Here is a 23,846-nt window from a genome sequence, read left to right as displayed (position 1 = left end):
CACACCTTTTACTTAAGATTCTCGTTTTCTCTCTCCAAATCAGATTTATCCATGTGTGGGCATCTAGAGAGTCCCAGGACTTTTGCTAACACAATATTTTCAGTTTAATCCTAAATAGAAGAATCTTTGTAATTAGGAGATTTATCATGAAATATTTGGCAAAAAAGAAAGAAAAGAATGTTAACTATATAGGTAGTAGAGTAGATTTCTATAGGAGTAACAGGAATATTTTAGAGGCAAGATGGGCAATTAGCAATTGCTCAAAGTTCAATAGCAATTGCTCAGAAGTGTAGTTTCAAAATTACACACTTGCAAAGATTTTCATTTTTCCACCTGCTGTGAGGTATGGTATTATAAATCATGAAGCACGGATAGAGATTCACTCAAGGGTTTTGAAAGTGAGTTCAGTAAAATATCGCCATCTCTCCCTTGCAAAAGATGGCCCTGATTTTTGGGGTCTATCTGTTGCAGAGAGTCAAAATGGAAATAACACACACTGTCCACAGAGCTACCGTGAAAACTGTCATACAGAGATATCCTTTATTTGGACACAATTGGGCATTTTTTTAAGCTATGAATATAACTTGGTAACTAATAAGTGATGTTCACATGAAGTAACTCTTAAACTTTCTAATTCCTTAATGGATATCTTCACCATCATAAATGGAACTCTTTCAAGGCCATGAGCTTGACAGACCTTCTTAGTAGCTCCCCCAAACCTGCTGTTCTTTAAAAGGAAACAGTGCTCATCCACTCCACTAGAATACAGAAGGCATACAGTATTGAACAGTGCCTTAAAAAAACAGGAGAGGAGATAGGAAAAGTACAGCATTGCCTGCTAGTAGACTGCAACTGCTTTAGCAATAATAATAATAATTAAAAGAAATCAAGATTCACTGTCAAAACAAAGACCTTCACTGTACTGAATTAAAAAGTAGCATGTGTGTTGTCATGGAATGTCACCTCAGGGTTTGCTTTAGTATTAGATTATAGGCAGTAACACTGATCCGATAGTGCAAACTAGGTAAAGTTGCGTTTCACTGTGTGAAATGAACAGAGGTGCAAATGCTCAGTAGGATACCATTAAGACATAAAATGGCAAAAAATAAATATCAAAACTTTTATCAGTGTAAAAAAGTAACTGGGTTATTGTATAACCTAGAGTCTGGCAAAAAAGGCCTCAAAAAAGTCCTCAGTCTTCAGAAGTTTTACAAAGTAAGTGCCCTTTCTGGATTCCCATCACACTAGAGATTCCATGCTCTCGGCAGGGTCTGATTCATCTGCAATGAGAACAGCACCATTTTTGTCCACTGTCATGGGACCATTTCCATTTTCTTTAGTGCTGACCAAGCTGAGCATTGCTTTATAGACAAACTGGTATTGTTCCTGCAAAACAAGAGGAAGACCATTTGAGCCAAAGAACAGCTTAATCATTTCATCTCAGGTGGAAATACATATTGTGAAAATACATATTGTTTTCATACACTAGAAAAACAGGAATATGTGTCTAAGAAACTTAAAAAATAATCCTCTGGGAGTTCCCATCGTGGCTCAGTGGTTAATGAATCCGACTAGGAACCATGAGGTTGCAGGTGCAATCCTTGGCCTTGCTCAGTAGGTTAAGGATCCAGCGTTGCCGTGAGCTGTGGTGTAGGTCGCAGACGCCACTCGGATCCCGCGTTGCTGTGGCTCTGTCGCAGGCCGGTGGCTACAGCTCTGATTCGACCCCTAGCCTGGGAACCTCCACATGCAGCGGGAGCAGCCCAAGAAATGGCAAAAAGACCAAAAAAAAAAAAAAAAAAAAAGAAATAGTAATAATAATCCTCTGGAATCCTTTATAATCAAGACCTATGCCTTCTTTGTGTCCTTTTGATCTCTGTTCTCTGGAATGAATTCTCAGTGTTGATAGTTCACTATAGATAATAGGATATGTTTTTTTGGTTTTTGGTTTTGGTTTTTTTTGGTCTTTTTAGGGCCGCACCTGTGGCCTATGGAAGTTCCTGGGCGAGGGGTTGAATTGGAGCTGCAGCTGCCAGCCTATGCCACAGCCACAGCCCATAGCAACATAGGATCCGACCCACATCCATGACCTAAGCTGCGGCTTGCAGCAATGCCAGATGCTTAACCCACTGAGCGAGGCCAGAGATGAACCCACATCCTCTTGGATACTAGTCGGGTTCTTAACCTGCTGAGCCACAATGGGAACTCCAGGATATATATATGTATTTTATAACCAGAGAATACTATCCTCTAGAAATGAGAGTTTATCAACCTCAGCACTTTGGACACTTGGGCTGGATAATTCTTTCCTTCCGAGGGGCCATCTTAGGCATTGCAGGATGCTGAGCGGCATCCCCAGGCTCTACTCACTTCATTCTATCCCCAGTTGTAACAAAAAAAAAGTCTCCAACAGTGCCCAATATCACCTGGGGCAACATCATTCCCAGTTAAGAACCACTGTTCTAAAGGATGAGTCTGAGTTTCAATTGATGCTGTACAGGTTTCGCCCATAAGCAAAGTACTTACAATGTCTGTGAATACTCCAGGCCTCATAAGATTGATCATTTTTGCAACCTGGAAAACATCCACAGCATTTTCGTTCTCCAGTTGCTGGGACAAGGTGGTAAGGGCACACAACATTCCTGCAGAAACTGCGCCGTATCTTGGAAAGGGGAGAAAAAGCTCTTTCAGATTCACAACAGGATTGAATATATTGGAATGAAATTGCCATCATGTATTTCCATAGAAGCTAAGGAGACTGCATTAATACCTATCCTAGAATACAAAAATGAATGAAATGCAGGACAAGGGGAGAGATTGAGAGGTTAGCATAAAGGTGACATTTGTTGATGAACATGAAATCTCTCACATTGGCTTTACCAGATGTTTTGCTCACTATCTGATATGCAGTGAGAGGTTCAGAATTAGACCTGGGAAGGCTGTAGAAGATTTGATGTTAGGGACAAGTTGGATGATCTAATAGGAAAAAATAATTTGAGAATTTTAACTAGAGGCCATTGGATAAGGCAAAAGTGGTGAAAGGCTCTGGAAAAAGACTTTTAATGATCCTGAACAGCTAAATTGAACTTCCAGAATATGAATAAAAATGGAAATATATGGTTCAAAATGCAATCAGAGAATTTTCAAAATGAGTTTCATATTTGGTAATTATTTCTGGCACTGCAGTGAAACTTTCCAAGTATAAGCACCTTCTATAAAAATTTTGGAAAAATATGGTTATCTTTGCTTTACACACATGCATAGAAATGGCTTAGAAGGGCAGCAGACTTTTTCATCAGGCCAGGCTATTGTCTTCATTTTACAGGAACCTGTGATGGCACAGAACTTCCATGTGAGTGATGAGAAAACAGATGGATTAAATGAATTGTTTGAGGTGGTGTTGCCATTTGATGGTAGAAATGAGACTAGAATTTTGATGCCTGGGTGCCCACTGTTCTGTCAAAAAGTATTAAATAGGCAGTTTCTAAATTTATTCTTACACGAAATTAAAACATTAGAGATATTTCCTCACCTCTGTAATACAAATTAGGCCAACGTCTCCCTAACTACCACCCCAACTTCAGAGGGAATCTAAAGGAAAAAGTGTTGTACTTTGGGGTACAGCCTTCCCAAATTTAGGGATATCAGTACATGTCAATCCAGCTCATTATTTCATTTGCATGCAGACTGGACTTCCTCATTTCCCCGTAAATGCTCATCTGGCTGTTTGTACCTCACACACACAATTACAGCAGTACAGATTAGCACCTTACCAAGAGAAGAACAAGGACACAGGTATGCCCATTTACAGTTTTAAAGACACAGGTGAATTTCTCTCCCAAGTAGTTGTTACCTGTCTGTACTCCTCTAAGCAAGAGAATACTTCTTCCCCCTCATGATTTTATTTTGTTTTAGTCTTTTTAGGGCTGCATCTGTGGCATACGGAGGTTCCCAGGCTAGGGGTTGAATCGGAGCTGTAACTGCTGGCCTACACCACAGTAATGTCAGATCCGAGCTGCATCTTGCGACCTACACCACAGCTTTGTGAAGTGCTGGATCCTTAACCCACTGAGTGAGGCCAAGGATCAAATCTGTGTCCTCATGGATGCTTGTCAGATTTGTTTCACTGAGCTACGACAGGAACTCCATCCTCATCATTTTAAAGTTTAGCTTTTGCCAATCTGATGGGTGAAAAATTGGATCTTACTTGTTGCTTTAATTTGCATTTCCTTGATTACCAGGGGAGCTGAATTCCTTGCTGTGTTTATTGAACACCAGTGATTTCCTCTTCTGAAATGCCCTATTAATCTACCTGACCCTTCCTCTACTAGGTATGTCTCTTTCAAATGAGTTTTTTAAAATGGGAATTATTTTATATTATGTGTAGTATATGCTGCAAGTATGTTTTCTAGTTTCTCTTAACATTGTTTGTGGTCATTTCTATTATGCTGAAATGTAGTTTAGATGTAATCAAATTTATCAGTCTTTTATTGTTGGCTTTTTTGGAATCTTGTTTGAGAATGCTTTCCTTTTTAAAAAAATTTTTTTGAAGTATAGTTGACATACAATGTTGTGTTAGTTTCAGGTGTACAGCAAAGTGAATCAGTTTTATGTATATATTTTATATACACATTTTATATACACATGCATCCATCCCTTTTCAAATACTTCTCCCATATAGGTTATTAGAGTGTACTGAATAAATTTCCCTGTGCTATACAGTAGGTCCTTGTTACCTTATCTACAAGTAACTTGGGCTTTTTGGCCATCTGTCTGTCTTTAGATAAATGTCTATATTTAGATCTTCTGACCTTTTTTTTTGACTGGGTGGGCTGTTTGTTTGGTAAAGCTGCATGAGATGTTTTTATATTTTGGAGATTAATCCCTTGTCGGTTGCTTCTTTTGCAAAGATTTTCTCCCATTCTGTGGGCTGTCTTTTCATTTCTTAAACGGTTTCTTTTGCTGTGCAATAGCTTTTTAAGTTTAATTAGGTCTCATTTATTTTTGCTTTTATTTTCATTACTCTAGGAGGTTGATCTGAAAAGGTAACTGTTGCAGTTTATGCCAAAGAATGGTCTGCCTATATTTTCCTCTAAGTTTCATAGTATCTGGTCTTGTATTTAGGTCTTTAGTTCATTTTGAGTTCATTTTTGTGTATGCTATTAGTTCATTTTTGTGTATGCTGTTCTAATTTCATTCTTCTACATGTAGCTGTCCAGTTTCCCCAGCACCACTTATTGAAGAGACTGTCTTTTCTTCATTGTATGTTCTTGCCTCCTTTGTCGTAGATTCGTTGACCATAGATGCATGGGTTTATTTCTGGGCTTTGTATCCCATTCCAGTGATCTATGTGTCTGTTTTTGTGCCAGTGCCATACTGTTTTTATGACTGTAGCTTTGTAGTATTGTCTTAAGCTGGGGAGGCTGACTCTTCCAGCTCCTTTTTTCTTAAGACTGTTTTAGTTATTCGGGGTCTTTTGTGTTTCCAGACAAATTTTTAAAATTTTGTTCTACTTCCATGAAAAATGCCATTGGTAATTTGTTTGTGTGTGTGTGTTTTCTTTTCTTTTAGGGCTGCACCCATTGCATATGGAGGTTCCTAGGCCAGAGGCTGAATAGGAGCTATAGCCACCGGCCTTCACTACAGCCACAATGCCAGATCCGAGGCACATCTGCAATCTACACCACAGCTCCTGGCAATGCTAGATCCTTAACCCACTGAGTGAGGCCAGGGATCACACCTGTATCCTCATGGATTCTAGTCAGATTCTTTTCTGCTGAGCCACTATGGGAACTCTGCCATTGGTAATTTAAGAGGGGTTGTAGTGAATCTGTAGATTGACTTTGACAATATTGATTCCTCCAATCCAAGAACATAATATATCTTTCCATCTATTTGTATCATCTTTGACTTCCTTCATCCATGTCTTCAAGTTTTTAGAATAAGGGTCCTTTGCCTCTTTAGGGAGGTTTATTCCTAGGTATTTTATTCTCTTTGATGTGATGGTAAATGGGATTGTTTCCTTAATTCCTCTTTCTGCTCTTTTGTTGTTAATGTATAGGAATGCAAGAGATTTCTGTGAATTAATTTTGTTCTGCAACTTTACCAGACTCATTGGCGAATTCTAGTAGTTTTCTTTTTTCTTTTTTTGTCTTTGAGGGCCACACCCATGCCATATGGAGGTTCCCAGGCTAGGGGTCGAATTGGAGCTACAGCTGCCGGCCTACATCAGAGCCACAGCAATGCCAGATCTGAGCCACATCTGTGACCTACACCACAGCTCATGGCGATGCTGGATCCTCAACCCACTGAGTGAGCCCAGGGATCAAACTCGCAACCTCATGTTTCCTAGTTGGATTCATTTCTGCTGCACCACAATGGGAACTCCAATCCTAGCAGTTTTCTGATGGTATCTTTAGGGTTTTCTATGTATTGTATCATGTCATCTACAAACAGTGATAGTTTTACTTTTTTTCCGATTTGGATTCCTTTTATTTCTTTTTCTTCTTTGATTGCCATAGCTAGGATTTCCAAAACTATGTTGAATAAGGGTGGAGAGAGCAGACATCTTTGTCTTGTTTCTGATCTTAATGGAAGTGCTTTCAGCTTTTCACCATTGAGAATGATGTCAGCTGTGGGTCTGTCATATATGGCCTTTATTATGTTGAGGTAGGTTCCCTCTATGCCCACCTTCTTTTTTTTTTTTTTTTTTTTTTTTATTTTCCCACTGTACAGCAAGGGGATCAGGTTATCCTTACATGTATACATTACAATTACATTTTTCCCCCACCCTTTCTTCTGTTGCAACATGAGTATCTAGACAAAGTTCTCAATGCTATTCAGCAGGATCTCCTTGTAAATCTATTCTAAGTTGTGTCTGATAAGCCCAAGCTCCCGATCCCTCCCACTCCCTCCCTCTCCCATCAGGCAGCCACAAGTCTCTTCTCCAAGTCCATGATTTTCTTTTCTAAGGAGATGTTCATTTGTGCTAGATATTAGATTCCAGTTATAAGTGATATCATATGGTATTTGTCTTTGTCTTTCTGGCTCATTTCACTCAGGATGAGATTCTCTAGCTCCATCCATGTTGCTGCAAATATATGCCCACCTTCTGAAGCATAAAGTGCTTTCTGGAATACTTTATCAGAAATGGGCGTTAAATTTTGTCAAAAGCTTTTTCTGAATCTATTGAGATGATCATATGGTTTTTATTCTCCAGTTTGTTGATGTGGTGTATCACATTGATTGATGTGCAGATACTGAAGAATCCTTGAATAGATACCGAAATATCCCAGGGATATTGAATTTATCTCTGGGATAAATCCCACTTGATCATGTGTATGATCCTTTTAATGTATTGTTGTATTTCATTTGCAAATCATTCGTTGAGGATTTTTGTGTCTATGTTCACCAATGATATTAATCTGTAATTTTCTTTTTTGTGTGTAGTATCTTTGTCTGATTTTGGCATTAGGGTGATGGTTGCCTCATAGAATGTGCTTGGGAGTGTTTCTTGCTCTGTAACTTTCTCGGAAAGTTTCAGAATAGTTGTTAACTCCTCTCTGAATGTTTGATAGAATTAGACTGTGAAGCCATGTAGTCCTGGACATTTGTTTGTTGGAAGTTTTTAAATCAAAGTTTCAATTTCAGTATTTGTGATTGGTCTGCTCATATTTTCTGTTTCTTTCTGGCTCAGTGTTGGAAGGTTGTACCTTTCTAAGAATTTGTCTATTTCTTCTAGGGTGTCCATTTTTTGGCATATAGTTGCTTATGTATTTTGTGATCCTTTGTATTTCTGGGGTGTCTTTCTCCTTTTTCATTTCTAATATTATTGATTTGAGCCCTCTCTCTTTTCTTCTTGATGAGTCTGACTAAAGCTATTCTGTCTCTGTGTCTCTTCTCCAAGCCTCTTGCTCCGGCACTCAGCTCCTACCCATGGACGTGTCCCAGGCTGGGGTGCTGCACAGGGTGTTTGCATGGACCATTTGTGTATGTCTCATTCTGTTCTGCCTGCCACAGACTGGCTGTTATGCTCTCCTCTAAGCCTCCGAAGAACCTTTCCTGTGCCGGCTGGTCTCCGCACTGGTGAGGGGACTCCCCAGGTGTGGCACCTTCTTCTTTCCTTCAGCTCCCTCACTGGGCCACAGGTTCCAACCTGCTTCTGTCTCTTTTCATGTATTTTTTTCCCCCTCTTTTGTCCTACCCAGTGACAAAGAAATCCCTCTTGTCCTCTCAGGTGTTTGAGTTCCTCTGCCAGTGTTTAGCAGATGTCCTGTGTGGACTATTCCCTCTGAAAATGTGTTCTTGATATACTGGTGGGAAGAAGTGAACTCCACATCCTCCTACTCTGCTGCCTTCATCTCTCTCCTCTGAGAAGGCACTTTTTAACCCACTATTTTAAAAATACTCTCCTACATTTTTCTATTTTATTTTTTACGCTTAATTGTTCAATTCATTGGAATCTTATTCTTGCTTTGATGTAAGGTAGGGATCTGATTTTAGTTATTTTTTCAATCAATAACCACTTGTCCCAACATTTTTTATTTTTTATTTTTATTTTTTGCTTTTTAGGGATGCACTCATGGCACATGGAAGCTCCCAAGCTAGGGGTCAAATCAGAGCTATAGCCGTTGGCCTATACCACAGCCACAACAACACAGGATCCAAGCCACATCTGCGACCTACACCACAGCTCACAGCAATGCCAGATCCCTAACCCACTGAGCAAGTCCAGGGATTGAACCTGAGTCCTCTTAGATACTAGTCAGATTCATTTCTACTGAGCCACAGTGGGAACTCCCCAACATTTTATTGAATAGTCTTATCTTTCCTCATTGATTTGAGCTGCCTTTTTAAAAATTATATACTAAATTCTTATATATGCAGGCCTGTTTCTGAACTCTCTGTTGTGGCTATTTAATCTGCTTGTCTGCTTTTTACACTGTATTTCCCCACATTTGTTTAAATTCCCATAGCATTTTAGTAAGACTTGATATCTGATAAGGCATGTCTACAGGATAGTGCTTCAAACAAATATTTTTTACTTGTATACTCCTTTCCATAAAGCTTTACCTTTCCATCCCATCCCATTCTGGTTTCATACTGAAATTGATCCTGAACAGTTAAGGAACCCAAAAAGTTTTGTTGGGATTGATTAGGTTGCATTGAATAGACAGATCTGAGGAAATGAACATCTTTTTGAATCTTCCTGTTCATGAACACGATGCCTTGTCTTCATTTGCTCAGGTCTTTTACTGTTTTCAATTATATTTTATAGTGTTCTACACAGTCTTTTCCAATTTCACTTTAGGGCAGTTCCTTGATACGTTAGAGTTCCTGTTACTCTGAAGAATGGTCTCCTTTTAAGATATTACTGTTTGGTTTCAGTTGATGTATAGAGAAGTTACTGATCTGCACCTGGTGAACTTGTATCCAGCTGTATGTAGAGAACTCTTTTTAAGTCCTAATAATTTGTGGATTCTCCAGGAAGTTGGCTACATCTTTATCTGCCAATAATGTTGTTTTTGTCTCTTTCTTTGATAGTTGTTAAATCTTTTGCTTTTACTGCCTTGGCTAGGATATCAATAGTTTTGCATTCTAACACCGTGAAGAGGTATCATATTGTGTTCCTTAATGTTAAAACCTCCAAGTTTTTAATATTAAATAAAAATATTTGCTATAGGCTTCTGAGAAGTAACATTTATCAAGCTAAAAAAGATACTTTTGACTTACAGTTTGCTAAGAGTGTTTTCTTTGGGGGAAGGAAATTATGAATGGGTGTAACTGTATGCTTGCTGACATCTACTGAATTTTTTTTTAAGAAATTCTTTTAATAATGTCCAGAATTCACAGAGAAATTTCTGGTAGCATTTAACTAGTTCTATATTCCTAGGATAAGTCTCTTCCATGATGGGTTTTACTTGACAGTATTTTATTTAGACCCTACTACCCATATTCAAAAAAGTTAACATTGGCCTATACTGTCCCATTCTGGTGCTAGCCTTGTTTTTCTTAATCGAGGTCATGTTAAATCTTCTCTCTGTATGCTACTGTTCCAAAGTAGCCTGGTCAAAACTTACTGGGCCCTAGTGGTCTGAAAATTCTGTGTGTCTGGCTTTCTTATAGGTATTTTACATGTGCTGACTTAATCCTCAGAAGAAGCCAATGCTACAGGGACTATTATTATCCCCATTTTGATGTTGAAGAAACAAGGAATATTCAGGGGAACTAACTGAATATTCAAGGCATCATAGTTTGGGATGCTAGAGCTTCTATTTGGGCTGATACATGTCAGTGGCTCAGAACAGATACTAGTACAGACCATGTGTTCACTAAATATCTAATGATTTGGTAGGCTTAAAAATTTATTCACATAGAGTTTAAAGGGTTTTAAATGTTTACTTCACTACCTTTAAAATATTTCTATTACTTTTAATCTGTCATTAAAGGAAATAACACATATACAAGGTATAGTAACCCTCATGCTGCTGTCACTCAATTAAAACTCTCATCAGCTCACAGACGGTCTTGTTTCATGTCTACTTCCTGCCCATGTATTTTGAAACAAACCCCAGGTATTTTACTCATTAATAACTGAGTATAAAACTCTAAAAGATAGGATTTTAAAAAATAAACATATTATCACACATAAGCAAATTAATAATTTTTAAAATATTTGAGAACTGTAAATGGATGGTAGATTTTCCTTTCCAATATAAATTATGCCTTCTCTATTTTTTTTTGTAACTTTTGTTAGATTTATTGCTTAAATTTGACTTTCTTCTCCTTGCCCTCATTTCATTGCTATTTGCTTTTATCTCTTAATTCCTTGTACTTTTGGTGGATTTATCTGGTCCTTTTTTTGGCTTCTTGAGATGAAAGCTTAGTTTATTTTTAATATTTATTTCAAAATATGTAGCCTAGGCTATACATTGTTTTTCTCTGAGAGTAGTCTGGTTACTTCCTACCAGGTTTTGAAATGTAGTGCCTTCATTGTCATTTAGTTTTAAGATTCCATATTTTCTATTTTCACTACCTCTTTAACCAATGAATTACCTCTAATTCTAGATATAAGGACTCTAGTGTCTGGGTATATGGATTTGAGGTCTCGTTTCATGGTTAGTTTCAAATTTAATGCACTGCAGTCAGTGGCTTTGTATGGGATCAGTTGTCTGGGAATGTGTTCAAATTCCATTTATGGTCAATTTTTTGTTGTTGTTGTCTTTTGTTGTTTTAGGGCCATACCCACGGCATATGGAGGTTCCCAGGCTAGGGGTCTAACCCGACCTATAGCTGCTGGCCTACACCAGAGCCATAGCAATGCCAGATCCGAGCCATGTCTGCGACCTACACCACAGCTCACGCCAACACCGGATCCTTAACCCATTGAACATGGCCAGGGATGGAACCTGCAACCTCATGGTTCCTAGTGGGATTCGTTTCCGCTGCACCACCACAGTAACTCCGGTCAATTTTTATAAATAAAACATTTGTCTCTGAAGAGACAATGCAGCTTTCCATACAGTCTCTCCTGGGAACGTACTTTCACAGGTCACTATTGCATCAGCCTTGTTAATTATGGTATTCACATCTCTCTGAGTGTATCAGTTTATCCTGATCATTCCTTTTAAGAATTCATCCCTTTATTCAGTTCTTAGAGAATCTCAGCCATTATTTTTTCCTCTTTCATCTCTTCTATGGATGACCCCTTAGACAGGTTTTAGAACTTCTAGATCTAGCTTTGATTTAACTGAGTCTGATTTCAGTTTTGTCCATTCTACTACTAGCCTCTTATTTTTCCATTTCTTAGCCTTAAATTTGTTCCTGCTTCATAATACATGTTTTTAATTCATCACAGTCTTCCTCTGGATCTCTGAGCATATTATTAGATAGCATATTATTTAAATATGCTATTATACAGACTGCTTTATTTACCCTGATTCACTGTATTTTTTTTTGTTTGTTCACCATGTTGTTTTTTCTTCAGATTTTAAATTGAACTGAGTTTACCTTCTTCATTTTAGCATATCTCAGAGGTCCCAACCCCCCTGCCCCAAATCATTTGTATCGATTTTTTTTAATAGTGGAAGAATTTAACCTTTGCTTTAATCTGTTCTGGTGAAACTGTCAGGATTTTTTTTTTTCTTTTTCCACTTCAAGCTAACAAAGCCATTTGGATAGGAAAGTCAGGTATTATGTATTTTATTATGCAGTGGATGCTCTATGTGGGATTACTCTGGCCTTTCCTATACTTAGGCATTCTTAAATAAGTACCTAAATTAAAAGGAAGTACCTACACAATAAGACTTTAAACATGATTAGAAAATCAATCAAATGCACAGATCCTTTAAAGTATCAGTCTTTAAAGACTGAAAAAATAAAGGCCATTCTCTTTTAGAAGTTGAGGAATTAAGTAGGATTAAAGGACGTTTGTCAAGTTTCATGCATTTGCGCTTAAAATTACAGGGACTTGGTGGAAAAAATGATTCAAGTAATTTATAACTTAGCTAAAACAGGAATAGTATATAAATTTACGGATTTTTGGTAGTTTGTTTGCCACTTTCTCAAAAGGCCCTGTTGAGAGCAATACTTACCTAACTAGTGCTGTGAAAATGTCATCTTCCCTTGTTTATGCCTCAAAGAAATGAAAGTACTTTAAGTTCCCAAAATGTAGTAATATTTTTAAGGGACTCTGTGTATATTCATTTTAAAACACATTGATACTCTTTGTATCATCAATATGTATAAAACCTACAGACATTTAATTATACTTTTACTATTTCATATAATTACAATTATTGTTGTTTTGCTTCTATGATGTTGCTTTAAAAAGCGTAACCAAGAATACAATGCAGAATTTAACCCTGTCACTATGAAGGAAGTGAAGCTTCCCTATGAAATCAGTAGAAAGCTTGAATATGCATCAATCCTGGGGAATAATGGCAACGTAAAATCACAGAACTTGAAGAAGTTAGACTTTGAACGTGGATGAGAAAATAAAGCACAGAAAAAAAAACATAGTCTAAAGACACAAGAGAGGTAAGTGCAGGATTACTTGCTGTGAAAACTATTGGAAGGCAGTGTTAACCAATGAGATTAGATGGATCTGGATTTGACCAAGGCAGGTACAAACTTTCTGGCTTGACCCCTACCCGGCTGTTGCCCAGGGCCTTGTTCTTTGATGGGGCCCCTACTCAGGAAGTTCCTGCACTTAATTTAATGCTCTGATGTTGCCATCTAGAAATCCTGAATTTTTAATAATTTTGGAGCACGGATTCCTGCATTTTCATTTTTCACTGGGCCCCACACATTATGTAACTGGTCCTGGGTCTGTACACTAATGTGTACACAGGCCCTATTACTTACTTTTGCAGCCCCTATTTCCTCATACATGAAGCAAGAATCCTAAAATTACCCCCATAGTGGGGTGATTCTGAGGATTAAATGAAGGACTGAATTAATTCTAATTTGAGGGGGTCTTTGCAGCAGTTGATACAGAAAGCAATCCATCTATTTCAGCATTTCTTGTGGACTGTCCCATGGCAAAATTCAAATGAACATTTATTGAAGAGTCCCAAAGAGCTTTTGCTTATTTGGGCTATATCTATCAATAATTACTATAGGAGACATTAGAACTGAGAAAATGTTAAAACACAAAACCATGCCAGCACATATTCCATTGGCTGTCAGCGTGGGGATATCACTCCACTGTACACTAAAGAAAAGAATAAGAGTGAACAAGGCAATCATTATCTTCATATTACTATAAAATAGTTGTCCTGGAAGGGCCTTGGAGCACCCCCCCCAACCCGCCTGCTTCCAAACTAAGTATCCTCAGATCACACCCAGAGAACTGTTAAATGAAATTATCCCAATATGGTATCCAGTAAGGTGACAGACACAGCTTCAGAGTGAATAATTAACATTAAGTATTTGCACAAGAAACTGGCCTCTGTTTTGTGAGTGAAGGTCTATCTACTCTTATCTCACAAAACTGTGTAAAAACCATGGCTATGTTCCAAACTTCTGTAGGAACACAGGCTCTGTGTTTAAAATTTGACAGTAATGATACAGATCAGCCTCCGGATAGAACTGTCTTGAGCAGATGAATATAGGATGCTATGAATAAAGCAGTTTGCCTTTAAACTGTGCCTGTGCCTAAGCAGAATCAGTTTACTTTTTGTTGAGAAAGTTTATCCTTACATCATTTTATCTAGAAACTGATACACAGCTGTGAAGACCAGATAGACATCACACAGTTTGTGTACTAGACCTTCTTTCCAAGCCTGCCCACTTCTATTTTGACAGAGCTTAAAAAACCTTATCCTCTGATTAGACCCCTAGCCTGGGAAACTCCATATGCTGTGGGAGCAGCCCCAGAAAAAGGCAAGAAATAATAATAATAAAAAAAACCCCTTGTCAGTTGGTGTTATAGTTCACAGGTGAATGTCAGCAAGTACAATAACAGTAAACAAAAGATGAAGCAAGGCTATCTGGGGCAAGTTCATAGAGGAGTTCATATCCTTAGCTGGGTAAGTCATCCTAACTTGAAACATAGTACCCATGCATACCACCATTTATCCACCAGCCACTATGTTTCTGGCATTGGGCTTCACCCTATGGAGACAGGGATAAAGAAGTTACCATTGCTGGTCTCAGCAATGTGGGGATGACAGCCCTGAACAAGTAGTTACAATATGATAAACGGGAATGGGATTCGTAAGGATGTGAGGTTTGTGGACTATCCTCACCTCTGGGATGAGTCAGAGATAGTTAGTTTCTTTCTTTCTCTCTCTCTCTTTCTTTTTTTTTTGCTTTTTTAAGGGCCGCACCCACGGCATATGAAGCTTCCCAGGATAGGGGTTGAATAGAAGCTACAGCGGCCAGCCTACACCATAGCCACAGCAAAGCTGGATCCGAGCCGCGTCTGTGACCTATATCACAGCTCACGGCAATGGCGGATCCTCAACCCACTGAGCGAGGCCAGGGATCAAACCCGAAACCTCATGGTTCCTAGTTGGATTCATTTCTGCTGTGCCATGATGGGAACTCCAGAGACAGTTTAAAAAAGAGTGACTTTTGAAGTGTGTATGAGTCAAAGAGCACTTAGAATAGTATTTGTGGGGGCATGGTAGGCTGCAGGAAGGAAGTCAGCTGAGGATTAGGATGATAGCTGGAGAAGTAAACTTGGACCAGATTGTAAAAGAATTAGAACAGGGTACTGAGAGGATGGGTAGCATTGACAAGACCTATGGCCAGTTAGATGTGGAAGTGAGGGGTACAAAAAAGGCCTTGGATATGTTTCTGCTTTGTACAACCAAGTGGGTGGGAGCAGGCTGGGAATGTAAGCTTGGGTTTATCTATGCTGGATTTGAGATGTTTGTAGGCCACAGGGAAGGGATATTTAAAGGTGCAAAGAGTAGGTAAGATGGAAACTGGAAGGTAAGAGGCATTCAGAGTATTGCACTAGAGTTGGAAACTATTTAAAATGTGTTTGAGTAATGTTGAAAAATCATGTTAATGGATTCACTTATCTCTTAAAGATGGTGGATAAATAAATGAACACATATCTTTAGGTGGCTTTTAATCCAGTTCACCTATATAATACGTGAAGATTCACTGGTTTAGGATTAATTTGCTCTTTTCTTATTTTGGCCTAAGAACATGCAACAGTGATTAATTCCAGAGGTGACATGTTCGGCATGTAGCATAAAATAAAAATCACTGACTAAGACAGTCTATCCCAAAGCTGAATATAGCTAAATGTATCAAACAGTTTATAAACAGTTCTGTTTAAATTGTTTCACTGGTTGTTGCTGTTTTTTTTTTTTTTTCGTTCCCTCTTCTTTTACCCTGAAAATCTAAGATTAGCTGAACTACTGACTTCAGGAGAGACCCTTGAAGTATTTATCATAGAACTGGGCAGCGACATCAGAATTTGATCTGCATTGATAAAAACAGGTAAAATTCAGGAGGTATCTTATCTGAAAAGTGAACCCAGATTAGTGGGGGGAAAATATCTAGAAGCAGCCCTGACTTTATGCTGTATCTGCGTATCCTAATGTTTCGTTGACTAGTAGCAACTACCCAGTTATTTTGGAGGTTGTCTGTGTTCTTTAAACACTACTGCTGGTTGTCACATTTCTAGGTATCTTACTTAGGGTGTTTTATTATTCTTAATTCTTAATCTAATTAAGAGTCAAGTCAACAGTTTGAAATACTCACTACCCCATCAAACTCTTTGGAAGGAGCCAGTCATATGGCTCGCTTCAAATAGTAGCATACTGTGGATGTGAGGTGAAGGTGCTGACCTTGGCTGAAAGTCTTTGTTCACTTCCTCTCAGAGCACTTACATACACAAAAGGCTTTACTCTGAAATTTGTTACTATCTGTGCTGCCAGAGTAGCTGGTAATGACCAGAATGGATGCCCTGACAAGTTGCTAATCAAGGGAGCTACCTTAGAGCCAGATCAGAGATTAGGATATATGGTTGGGGCCAGTGGCTAAAGGTTGGTAAGATTCTAAACAATTTGCAACTGACCTGCAGGTCGACTCCAGGTACGAAGTTTGACTTCAGCTATTTGTATAGCATAAGGTATATCTATGACCTTTTCCTGCTCATTAAAGAGAAAGTGGGCTGGGTTTCAACTCCATTCGGACACTTAGAAGCTCTGAGCCAGAAGCAAGTTATGTGTTCTCTTTGAGATTCATATGCTTTACCTTTCAACCCCAAAGATAGTGCTGTAAGCTTCAAAACACTGTAAACTGTAAATATTACCATTAATAAAAGTAACTTTTTCACTACCAAATCCACAATGATATTTTAAAAAATTTCTTCCCTAATCATGTTTGCTGAAATGCAGTGTAAGGGTTTAAAAATAATTAATATAAACTGTTTAATTTGTATGACTGAACCAGGAACCTCAGAACGCATGCCAATGTATTTTGGTAGGCCAAGATAGAGTACCTTCACCTTCCCAGGAGCTACACTCCAGGAGAGCCTGAAGCCTTGGAAGGGTTTGACACGTTAAAAAACAAAGAGAACTACAACATCTTGCGCATGGACACATTAGAAATAACCTAGAATTGTCACAAGCTGAGAGAGGGAGTAGGTTTTTAAAAATCTGTTTTCCCTTCCCCCAGTGTACAATGAAACAAGAAATGAAGAAACAGATACGTACTCATCATGAACAATGGTGGGGCCATCCCTTGTTAAGGCCTCTTCCTTGATGACATTGATCAGTTCAAAAGTACTGCTTATGGGGGCATCTGGGTTGGGCCATTTGGGACACTGGAAATGCCGAACTTCTAGGACATAGTCATCCTGCAGCCAATACAACACGAGTCATAGCCCATCCTTTCCTTTCCAGGTTAAATGTCTGTAACCTAATGACTAGAACTTGTTCTTGACCAAGTATATGCTATAGAGTACTGAACAGTGCCAGGTTAACCCAACTGCTGTAAGAAGGAAAACACTAGGGGAGGTCTGCCTGACATTAACAAATGAGGTCATGATCGTGAAACAGAGTCCTGTTCAGGCAGAAATTTTAAGGGACAACAAATTATAAGATTCTATATGAGAAAAAGAATGTGCATATATATATATATATATGCTATATATATATTTGTGTGACTATGCACTTTGCTGTACAGTAGAAAATTGACAAAACACTGTAAACCAGCTATGATGGAAAAAATAAAAATCATTAAAAAAAAAGAAAAAAAAACAAGGAAGTTACAAGTAAGGAGATCATTATTGAAACTACTAATATAGGATACCTTCCCTTATCTATCCCATAAAGAAGGTAGTTAATTGTGCATCAAAATGTTGCTTACTAAAAAAGTCTTAATACTATCATCTCTGCAACATATTGCAAGGCTTACATTTCTGATGGCAAAGAAAATAACTGAGCTCTAGTGTATTGTTTTTATAATTAGGTCAACAGGCCTATTTGTATGCATGCTCAATCAGAGGAACTGCTACATTTCATCTTTCCAGCTGGAAAAAGCAAGTATTTGAAGGAAGCAAAAAAGGAAGTATACATATTTAAAATTAAGTTACCCTCAAAATGCCTGCCCGGGCATGTCTTACGGGTGGTAAATTACTTCATTATTACTTAGAGGGATAATCCAGGGCCCAAGTATGGCTACTACTGAGGAAGTGAGGTTTAGGTTACCTGTGTAGCTTCAAGGATAAAGTCATGGATGATAATTTGTTCTTCATTAGAGAGGCACAGTCTGTCTTTGCTGATAAGGGTGACGGTAAAGGCCTCACAGTTCATGGATTCTTCTCGACTTGGCCAGTACACAAATTCATCTTCAGCCTATGGGAACCAAAAGAAAAAAGTTCCTCCGCAGGGCTGTCAACCATTTGTTTTTTAATATTCTTGCAAAATGATTTCACATGTTTGCCATTTCCCATACCTCTCACATCATCTTTTAAATTGGGTTCATTGAATTATATCCCTGTCTAATCATGCTGACTTTAGTGGTTATTATTCTCTTGTAAATGTTACTCTAACAACCGAAAAGGCTCCCTCTAAAGGGGACATATTTAGCCCTAGCTAAGAAATGCTCTGTAATATAATTGTCACAGTAAAAGAGGAGATAGGATCCAGGTCAGTTAATTTTTATTTATTATTTCACAATGGCTTAAGCAACTAAGGTAAGCTAATTGTTGCTTCCCATGGGTTTTTAAAAATGTTCTATTGAAGTATAGTTGATTCACAAAGTTGTGATAATTTCTGCTGCCCAACAAAATGATTCACTTATACACGTATGCATTCTTTCTCAGATTCTTTTCCCCTATAGGTTATCACAAAATATTGGGTAGAGTTCTCTATGCTAGACATTAGCAGGTTCTCCCCTATAGATGTTATTACTAGTTTTATAGTTGATTAGCATTTTGTAAAGGACTTTTAAAAGCATTATCTTTTTTTTTTTTTGGCCAGCCCACAGCATATGGAGTTCCTGGGCCAAGGATCAGATCCGAGTCACAGTTGCAACCTCCACTGTAGCTGTGGTAACAATGCATCCTTTAACTTACTGTGTTAGGCTGGACACTGAACCTTTGTCCTGGGGCTGCAGAGACGCCACTGATCCTGCCACAGCGGGAACTCCTAATATACATTATCTTATTTAATTTTCAGTACTAGTGAGGTAAGGGATTTTTTATCATCTATCTTTATAGATGGAAACACTAGGCTAAGATGGGTCCATAAATAAGCACATTGGCTCTAATATAAGGTGCTTTTTTAAAAAGGAAAGTTAATCTGCTGCCTTAGCACAGCAGGCAGCACGTCAATCTCATAAAAGGAAAGTTAATCTATCAATGTTCGATTTCACAAGATGGTAACAGAAAGTCTTTCAGCCTTGAATCAGGTAAGCTTTAAACATTCCTCTATTTTAAGATTAAAAAGAGATATCCAGTGACAGAAACTATTATACATAAAATAGATAAGTAATCAAGATATACTGTATAGCATAGGGAACTATATTCAACATCTTATAATAACCTATAATGGAAAATAATCTGAAAATATAACTGACTCACTTAGCTGTATACCTAAAACAAACAAAATTTTGTAAATCAACTATAATTCAATCAAAAAAGTAAAAACAGATATTCAGACTTGATATTTAAATTCTATCCCTGAAAACTATCGAGGCCGAAGAAAAAGATAACTGTTGCCTAGGCTGGAGACTGTGAGAAAGGCAATGATTTTGATGAGCCCTCCCTGCCTCTTTTTCTAATCAGTTCAAGTGGCAAATTACAGTTTGCCTGTAATATATAGATTTCTCTGGGCATTTTCCTTAAAATGCTTAGATACTACTACTAAAGTCAGAAATAATTCTGAATAATGTTCAAAACAAAGAACGTTTTGTTTAATCTTACATTGTTGCATTAGAAATGAGCCAACAGTCCAATAAGACTTATCACCCTTTCAAGTTTCAATATAGCTTATTGCCAAGTACATTTTTATTTTTAAAGCTCAGCATAAGGGGAAACAGATTAGCAATTGGGTTTAGTCTATACAAAAGAAGTCTGTAACTGTCTTGGGTTTTAATACATTTTGTCCAAGGAAATGGAATTAGGGTCCTTTTAACAGATATTAAAGACACAGTGATGAACAAGGCCTCTAAAATGTAAGCCATATACACAGATTGAACATAGGATTGGACGTGATCCCAAATAAATTAATCTATCTAAGCCTTAATTTCCATATCTGAAAAGTGGGAATAAGAAAACTATACATACCTCAAAAAACTATTATGATGATGAACACGAATTGGAAATTATCTAAATGTCCAAAGCACTTTTAGTAATGATAAAGGAAAGGCAGAGAAACCTTTTGAACACAGATCATAAACTAGGGACTAACCTATTAGCTTGACCAACTATGAAAAAGAAATGCTACTTCTTAATTCAGGAGGAGCTCTGGTCTCATGGTCATTTTGCTTACAGATAGGACAAGGATGCCTAGGCCTCAGTGACATTGTGGCTAGTCACAGAACCATGGTCTTGGAAGGTTAGAGTTGTGATAAAAGATAAAGCAAACAAAAAAAATCTGTAGGAAAAAACCACGCACTACTGAATCTGACTTTTGACCCCAAAGCTATGAGTGATTCCAGCATAGCCTCCTTAGGCCTCAGGGAGACACTGAGATGCCAGGGCCAGTCCTGTATCTTCACTGTCCACAGCCTACTTGGTCCAGCCTCCCCCGGGCCTCCCCATACAAATGAGTTCTTGGGTAGATGCTTTTGGTGACCGTCCGCTGTTAAGTGAGGCTAACAAAACCCTGACTCATCCAACAAATGCAGGTTTTAACAACCCTAAATGCCTCCAATTTCCATATGCCAAACAGAATAGACCCCTATTGCCAGCTAATTTGAAAATTTACACTCCAGTTTTGAGCTTCAGATTCTCAACGTCGTTGCCATTCTATCGCACAGAAGCAGTCTTGGGATCTGAAGCTGGAGCAGAAAGCGACAAAGTCAAGTTCTACTGACTGGGCACACAGTCAAATGCATGTCATCAAGACTAGGGGTTCAATCACATGCTGTTCTTTCTTGATTAAAAAACTCACTACTCTGACACTCGTGGAGGCAGATCCTTTTTGTTTTTGTTTTTCTTTGTGGGCTTCATGTCCTCATAGTAACTTCTGAAGATCTAACTAACTCCAAAGTTAAGAATGCAATGAAAGCTCAGTGCAAACACTTATTTTGATCAGCTTCCTCACCCTTCTCCTCTAGAGTCTCGAGACCTCAATAAGGGGGAACTAAAGGGAGGAGAAAGAGGCACAGTCTGAAAAAGCAACATTAAGTTTGAACAAAAAAGCCTTATCTCCTTGCTTGTAATAGATGTGATGGGTCTATGCAATGGGGGAAAATGATGATGCATTATTTGTACTTTTAATACTTTTTTGGGGGGTGGTGCTGGGAAACATTTCTATGATGTGGGGTGGGACATATACAATAGCAAAATGAGACAGGTGACTCGGGTTCAAATCAAGGCTGCAATTATTTGTATAGGCTGCTGGGCAAGCTACTTCCCTCAGTTTTCTCAGCTACTAAAGGAGATGGTGACAATACCTATGCCATAGAGTTTCAGAAAGGATTAAATGAGTTAATACACAAAAAAGCACAGTTACAGACTCAATACATGTTAATTACTGTTATTATCCATTTACTTTTCAATACCAACAATATAGCAACTAAGTGACACATAGCAACTAAGAGACTGGCTTAAGGTGAGGTTACTAAAAGAACCTTTTTCAAAACCTCCTATGGTGCTGCCGTGTACAGTAAAATTGAGGGGTGATATCATGGTGCAGAGTTCAAAGACAGGAAGTCTAAATTCCCTCCTAGCACGTACAGACACTAACTCCCTGTCGCAAGGTAATTTATGCTTATGGCCTCACGGGCTCATTAATATATAGCAGATGTGCTTTACTTACCAAGCTCTGGTTGTCTGGCAGCATGACAATAATCTGTGCATTGTGATCCCAAATCATTCGCCAGAAGTCTTTCGTAGTGTGTGGCAGAGGGTGCTGGGTTATAATAAATTCATTGCTCCTATAATAGCCCTTCAGTTAGGAAGACGAAAAACCAGTGACTGTGAGTATTTTATTCTAATTCTGTGGTAGGAAAATACATTCATGAAATAAGAGCCACACTGTTCTGACCTCACTAACATCACTGAAAAAGGCATTCAGTACATTTGGCTAATTTTTAGATGTACTTCTGCAAACACGTATAGATAGTTTTCTCTCCCCATCCAATTCACTTCCAGTTACCCCTGCTGTTTTTACTTAACAGTAATTTCAACATTTATTCCAAGACTTGATGGGTGAAATTATGATAAAATTAATTTCTTAACAAGCACTTTTCTTAATTTAAGCATTTCTGTATCCTCACTGATGAAGTATCTTTTGTTAGAGGTTTCTATACAGAAATCCCTGCAATTTTGATGTTACACATCGAGAGAAATTATTTGAAGAAAGAAAGTCACATGGGTGGTATCTGCTCTTGAGCACCTTTCAGTTTAACTGACTTTATAATTAGCTGTTGACGCTCACCATGATGTAAGAAGCGTTAATGTAGTCTGTTCCTTTCATTCCAGGCAACGGGGCAAGACCCACTCGAGCACGCTCAGCTATCATATGGAAAAAACAAAAACACCACGTTTGCCTTATGACACACACAGAACCAACAGTGCTTTCTGAGGTTTACTTGGTGAGTAATAGATCCCCTTGGCTCCCTTTCTTTTCAAGACTTACCTATATATTTTTAAGCAACCAAAGTGTATCAGATAAGGCAGAATGTAAAATGAACTTGAATGCACATTCCCAGGACACAGCATTATAGGAAAAACACTTCCCTGTGGGAGAGCCTTTCCCAGCAGATCACTAAGGGAACACTCTGTGCAGAGATGACAGAGCAATTCAGGTCATTTTTGACCCTGGTTTAATATTCCTACAATTACTGCACTTGGCACTTTTGCCATTCCCTTACTCATATCTTCTTTATCCTTGGGAAAGGCTTAGAAAATACTGGCCTTTTTCAGTAGAGATAATCGCTCTAGTGATCACCCATGCCTGTCTCTACAGCATACATACACTATCCTCTGCTGTGTCCTGAGTTCTGTACACAATGGCCACCACCTATCAACAATAGTAATTTGGTCTCAGTAGCCAAAATAATTTAATACTGTAGTGCAGTTGTACAGATTAATTCGGGACTCTGTTTTAAAGGGACATTCATGCCACAGTGATAGTAACTTTGCTTTAAAAAAAATAAAGGTAGACATGGCAGAAATAGTCTAACTCTTGTATTTTGAGGTGAACTGAAGCCAGATTTCATGTCACATGGATGCAGCAAGTTGCTGGTGTAACAGTCACCCCTTCCATTTTGACCAAACTGCTTTAGTTGGCCTGAGCATAACTTTTCCCCTTGTGGCTGCCTCTTTACATAAATACATAAAGTCTATTGAAAAAATGAACACAATCAGGCTGAACTGATCTTAAGATCTTACATGGCACGACTGAAGAGTTTCTGTTCTTTTCTTTGTTACACTCTTTCTGGGCACTAAAGCACTCCACGTATTTTGCATTGCATTGTGTGACCAACTGAAAGAAAAGCAATATTTTAGTCTTCATTCAAAGGATTTTAATTGTGTATGTGTTAACTAACCTACTGTGATAATCATTTCTCAGTATACACATAAACATCAAATCATTATGTTGTATGCCCTAAATTTACACAATGCTATATGTAGGTCAGTTCTCTCTCAGTAAAGTTGGAAAAAACAACAAAACAAAAACAAAAGTATAATTTACAGCATTTTC

At 38.2% G+C, this 23,846-nt stretch overlaps 1 protein-coding gene and 1 long non-coding RNA gene across 8 annotated transcripts in view; one reads left to right on the top strand and one right to left on the bottom strand.

Moving 5' to 3' along the window:
* Nucleotides 1-509: 509 nt before the first annotated feature.
* The window catches only part of PTPRG (protein tyrosine phosphatase receptor type G), a 720,153-nt gene continuing 696,816 nt past the window's right edge, over nt 510-23,846 (bottom strand). For all 7 annotated transcript variants that reach the window (XM_021070771.2, XM_021070773.2, XM_084988823.1 and 4 more), the window contains 7 exons: nt 23,534-23,627; nt 22,578-22,654; nt 21,957-22,085; nt 18,177-18,323; nt 17,181-17,323; nt 2,527-2,662; nt 510-1,386 (listed from right to left, as the gene is read on the bottom strand). In XM_021070771.2, the coding sequence (XP_020926430.1) occupies nt 1,240-1,386; nt 2,527-2,662; nt 17,181-17,323; nt 18,177-18,323; nt 21,957-22,085; nt 22,578-22,654; nt 23,534-23,627 (873 nt within the window). In that variant the 3' untranslated portion in view covers nt 510-1,239. The remainder of the gene's footprint in view (nt 1,387-2,526; nt 2,663-17,180; nt 17,324-18,176; nt 18,324-21,956; nt 22,086-22,577; nt 22,655-23,533; nt 23,628-23,846) is intronic.
* On the top strand, nt 4,242-15,965 carry LOC146397365 (uncharacterized). The gene is made up of 3 exons (XR_014823439.1): nt 4,242-4,331; nt 12,833-13,038; nt 15,866-15,965. It is a non-coding gene; the product is annotated as an uncharacterized LOC146397365 (long non-coding RNA).

This window comes from Sus scrofa, chromosome 13 (genome assembly GCF_054392235.1).
Source record: "Sus scrofa isolate SSC_HxYL_T2T_F1_AM1 chromosome 13, Sscrofa_HxYL_maternal_Yorkshire_Landrace_v2.0, whole genome shotgun sequence".
Taxonomy (NCBI): domain Eukaryota; kingdom Metazoa; phylum Chordata; class Mammalia; order Artiodactyla; family Suidae; genus Sus; species Sus scrofa.
This window is presented reverse-complemented; position numbering and strand designations above follow the sequence as displayed.